This window comes from Palaemon carinicauda, chromosome 12 (assembly GCF_036898095.1).
Source record: "Palaemon carinicauda isolate YSFRI2023 chromosome 12, ASM3689809v2, whole genome shotgun sequence".
NCBI lineage: Eukaryota > Metazoa > Arthropoda > Malacostraca > Decapoda > Palaemonidae > Palaemon > Palaemon carinicauda.
In genome coordinates this window covers 154,239,641-154,244,592 of record NC_090736.1, presented here as the reverse complement: position 1 = coordinate 154,244,592, position 4,952 = coordinate 154,239,641, and the positions used below count along the sequence as shown (strand labels likewise).

Below are 4,952 nucleotides of genomic sequence, written 5' to 3'. Positions count from 1 at the left end.
CATCTCATTCATCCATCCCTGCATTCATTCTCGAGCATCTGCTAAGGAGCTGCAGTTGGCAACATTATGAAGTCATACTAGTTGGTTGAGGTCTCGAAGCAGAGAATGAAATCCAATATGCGAATTGCAACATGTTACTGCAATTACGACCGGTTTTCAAAGGAAGGGGGGGGGGGTTGTTATTGGGGAGGATGTGGTGGTGGTGGGGGTGTTGGTAGTTATTCTGGGTATTGGGTTATTGGGGAGGATGTGGTGGTGGTGGTGTTGTTGGTAGTTATTCTGGGAATTTGGTTATTGAGGAGGATGTGGTTGTGGTGGTGGTGGTGGTAGTTATTCTGGGGATTGGGTTATTGGGGAGGATGTGGTTGTGGTGGTGGTGGTGGTAGTTATTCTGGGGACTGGGTTATAGGGCAGGATGTGGTGGTGGTGGTAGTTATTCAGTGGATTGGAGTATTGAGGAGGATGTGGTTGTGGTGGTGGTGTTGGTAGTTATTTTGGGGACTGGGTTATAGGGCAGGATGTGGTGGTGGTGTTAGTTATTCTGTGGATTGGGGTATTGGGGGAGGATGTGGTTGTGGTGGTGGTGGTGGTAGTGGTAGTTATTCTGGGGATTGGGTTATAGGGGAGGATGTGGTGGTAGTTAATTCTGGGATTGGGTTATTGGGAAAGATGTGGTGATGGTGGTGGTAATTATTCTGGGGATTGGGTTATTGGGAAGCATGTGGCGGTAGTTGTGGTACTGGTTACTCTGTGCGTAAGAAGTCTTCTGTTTGCGGGGCAAGTTTTCTGAATATTTGTATAATCGCGCACAAGTGTTTAGATTATCAAGTTGTCTCTTGTTTGTGTTTCCTCAAGTAGTTACTTCGTACTGAGATTATTCAGTTGTATCCCATAGATTTTATATAAATTACTTGTAAATCTTAATTATATTACGACTTCAGTGACAGTCGCCGCTATTCCAATCGGGATCGATATCTGATAGTATCAGTTGGGATGTGTTTTTGTTATTAATAGCGGAGCTGGTGACTAAGATTGTGCAATTGAAGTTGTGACGAGGATGTTCGTAATCAATCAGTTACGCCTACAGCCGAAATCGTTATGAAGCTTTTTTCGTAGTTCTGTGTCCTCTTTCGAGTTTGGGTCAAAACTTAATGTATTCAGAAAGGATTTATTTGAAAGTTTGAATGCGTTTCCGGTAAGTAAATGGTCAAATATAATTAATCAGGTCATGAACATACATATCTAGTGGTCAAAGGTAACCACTTGGGCCATGAACATAAATACCTAGCCTACACAAAAAGAAAAAAGAAAAGAAATAAGGCACCTTTTGCGTAGAGCGGAATAATTTTCTCCGCTCTTTATCATACCTGCTTGCCTCTATAGAGACCAATAGAGGCCCCATTTAAAGATATTTAATCTATTTTCGGCTCATTTGAGGAAAATGTAGTTTCAATCGCAGATTTTGATTGACCAGTTTTGGGTTTGGTATGAAATATTACCAAACCTGAAGTCTGGTCAAAGTCCCTTAAATTATTTTTATTCTCGAAGTTCACATCTGTCTCTTTGATTGCTTTAGAAACCTGTTATTTCAGGATTAAGAGAGAGAGAGAGAGAGAGAGAGAGAGAGAGAGAGAGAGAGAAGCTTTTGTTGGAAAATGTTATCTGATTCTACAGAAGTGACGAGAACCTGAGGAGATTGAGAGTCGTTACAGGAGAGTAAAAGTTCTTTTTTCATGAAGATTGGAGGTCACTGGACAGGCGTGAAGGTTATTTCTATGTGGATGAAGGTCATCCTCTCCTGGCGGAGATCGTTAAGGCAGGAAGTGAAGATTGGTGTTCGGAAACCGAGAGTCGTTTGCTTGAGAGTCAGGATGTCGTTAAGCGAGCCCTGGGAGGGAGGGGACTTTAGGTAGGGCTGCTTGAAAGAGGACTTTAGGTAGGGCTGCTTGAGAGGTGGCTTTGGTAGGGCTGGTTGAGAGGGGACTTTCAGTAGGGCGGGTTGAGAGGGAACTTCGCTAGGTCTGGTTGAGAAGGGACCTTCAGTAGGGCTGGTTGAGAGGGAACTTTCGGTAGGGCTGGTGGATAAGGGACCTTCAGTAGGGCTGGTTGAGAGGGAACTTTCGGTAGGGCTGGTTGAGAGGGAACTTTCGGTAGGGCTGGTTGAGAGGGGAATTTCAGTAGGGATGATTGAGAAGGGGGACTTTGGTAGGGCTGGTTGAGAGGCGAGACTTCGGTAGGGCTGGTTGAGAGGTTGGACTTCGGTAGGTCTGGTTGAGAGGTGGGACTTCGGTAGGTCTGGTTGAGAGGGGACTTTGGTTGAGCTGGCTGAAGGGGGGACTTTCGGTAGAGCTAGTTAGGAGGGAACTTCGGTAGGCCTGGCTGAGAGGGGGAACTTTGGTAGGGCTGGATGAGAGAACTTTGGTAGGTGTGGTTGAGAGGGGGAATTTCGGTAGGGCTGGTTGAGAGGGGACTTTCGGTAGGGCTGGTCGAGAGGGGACTTTAGGTAGGGCTGCCTGAGAGGGGGCTTTAGGTAGGGCTGCTTGAGAGGGGGCTTAGGTATGGCTGGTTGAGAGGGGGCTTTAGCTAGGGGTGCTTGAGAGGGGGCTTTGTTATGACTGGTTGAGAAGAGACTTTAGGTAAGGCTGCTTCAAAGGGGACTTTAGGTAGGGCTCCTTGAAAGGGGACTTTAGGTAGGGGTCCTTGAAAGGGGACTTTAGGTTGGGCTGCTTGAGAGCGGGCTTTTGTAGGTCTGGTTGAGAGGGAACTTTCGGTAGGTGTGGTTGAGAAGGGACCTTTAGTAGGGCTGGTTGAGAGGGGACCTTCAGTAGGGCTGGTTGAGAGGGAACGTTCGGTAGGGCTGGTTGAGAGGGAACGTTCGGTAGGGCTGGTTGAGAGGGGAATTTCAGTAGGGCTGGTTGAGAGGTGAGACTTCGGTAGGTCTGGTTGAGAGGGGACTTTGGTAGGGCTGGTTGAGAGGGGACTTTGGTAGGGCTGGTTGAGAGGGGACTTACGGTAGGGCTGGTTGAGAGGTGGAAAATTTGGTAGGTCTGGTTGAGAGGGGACTTACGGTAGGGCTGGTTGAAAGGGGGACTTCATCATGGCTGGTTGAGAGGAGAAGGACTTTGGAAGTGCTGGTTGGGAGGGGAGGGACCTTGGTATTGCTGGTTGAGAAGGAAGAGGGGGATGGGTGGTAGGTAAGGTTGGGGAGGGGGGGAGGGGGTAGGCAAACGGAACAGAATCGAGCAGGTCATAATGTATTCGACGAATCATGTCCGGCCATGGTTAAGCCGATTTGGCCGAGGTTTATTAAAAGCAAATGGCGACATTGCCGCACAAGAGGATTGCGTGTGATTGGAAAAGGTTGCTAGTATTGGGTTTTGAGTTCTGTCAACCTCCCATTTCTCCTTCACATCCCCTTTTTATTTTTATTTTCCATCAATTGAAAGTAAATGCAATTGATTTATTCCAGTAAAATTATTTTCTTATGTGTTTGACTCATTCAAATATCTCGATGATTATGGAATTCTTTTTTTTATTTTTATTTTCCATCAATTGAAAGTAAATGCAATTGATTTATTCCAGTAAAACTATTTTCATAAATGTTTGAATCATTCAAATATCTCGATGATCATAGAATTCTTTATTTTATTTTTATTTTCCATCAATTGAAAGATTGGTGAATAATGTAATTGATTTATTCCAGTATAACCATTTTCGTATCGTAAGTTTGAATTATTCAAATATCTCGTTGATTATAGTTTTACTTTTCGTGTTGCAAGTTTGATTCTGCGTTGATGGAAATACATACTATTTTTCTATTGTTTCCGCTCGGTCTTTGCCATGTTTCACCAACTGTGTATTTTCATGTCAGTTATTCTCTTGCCGGAAACTGACTGGGTAAATGACAACGTCAGCATAGATTTCCACATGCTTTGCCATGTTTTGCCAACTGTGTATTTTCACGTCAGTTATTCTCTTACCGGAAACTGACTGGGTAAATGACAACGTCAGCATAGATTTCCACATGCTTTGCCATGTTTTGCCAACTGTGTATTTTCAGGTCAGTTATTCTCTTACCGGAAACTGACTGGATAAATGACAATGTCAGCATAGATTTCCACATGCTTTGCCAACTGTGTATTTTCACGTCAGTTATTCTCTTGCCGTAAACTGACTGGGTAAATGACAACGTCAGCATAGATTTCCACATGCTTTGCCATGTTTTGCCAACTGTGTATTTTCAGGTCAGTTATTCTCTTACCGGAAACTGACTGGATAAATGACAATGTCAGCATAGATTTCCACATGCTTTGCCATGTTTTGCCAACTGTGTATTTTCATGTCAGTTATTCTCTTGCCGGAAACTGACTGGGTAAATGACAACGTCAGCATAGATTTCCACATGCTTTGCCATGTTTTGCCAACTGTGTATTTTCAGGTCAGTTATTCTCTTACCGGAAACTGACTGGATAAATGACAATGTCAGCATAGATTTCCACATGCTTTGCCATGTTTTGCCAACTGTGTATTTTCATGTCAGTTATTCTCTTGCCGGAAACTGACTGGGTAAATGACAACGTCAGCATAGATTTCCACATGCTTTGCCATGTTTTGCCAACTGTGTATTTTCAGGTCAGTTATTCTCTTACCGGAAACTGTCTGGATAAATGACAATGTCAGCATAGATTTCCACATGCTTTGCCAACTGTGTATTTTCAGGTCAGTTATTCTCTTGCCGGAAACTGACTGGATAAATGACAATGTCAGCATAGATTTCCACATGCTTTGCCAACTGTGTATTTTCAGGTCAGTTATTCTCTTGCCGGAAACTGACTGGATAAATGACAACGTCAGCATAGATTTCCACATGTGTACCGTGATGCTGATGGAAAAACCCTTTTCACTCGTAAATTTCTCGTCTATTAATAAAACTAATGATTTAAATGTTGAAT

At 44.0% G+C, this 4,952-nt stretch overlaps 1 protein-coding gene across 1 annotated transcript; it reads right to left on the bottom strand.

Moving 5' to 3' along the window:
• Nucleotides 1–1,747: 1,747 nt before the first annotated feature.
• LOC137651148 (sporozoite surface protein 2-like) lies at nt 1,748–4,404 on the bottom strand. The gene is made up of 4 exons (XM_068384286.1): nt 4,262–4,404; nt 2,713–3,018; nt 2,394–2,615; nt 1,748–2,267 (listed from the first exon to the last, which is right to left on the bottom strand). Exons 1-4 carry the CDS (start codon nt 4,402–4,404, stop codon nt 1,748–1,750), a joined length of 1,191 nt encoding a protein of 396 aa, XP_068240387.1.
• Between the last annotated feature and the right edge of the window lie 548 nt (nt 4,405–4,952).

Coding starts and splice junctions, on each gene's coding strand:
- LOC137651148 (XM_068384286.1), bottom strand. CDS start 4,404: ATGTGGAAATCTATGCTGACGTTGTCATTTACCCAGTCAGTTTCCGGC. Junction 3,019..4,261: donor ATTTATCCAGTCAGTTTCCG/GTAAGAGAATAA, acceptor CCTCTCAACCAG/CCCTACCGTAAGTCCCCTCT. Junction 2,616..2,712: donor CTCAAGCAGCCCAACCTAAA/GTCCCCTTTCAA, acceptor CTTCTCAACCAG/TCATAACAAAGCCCCCTCTC.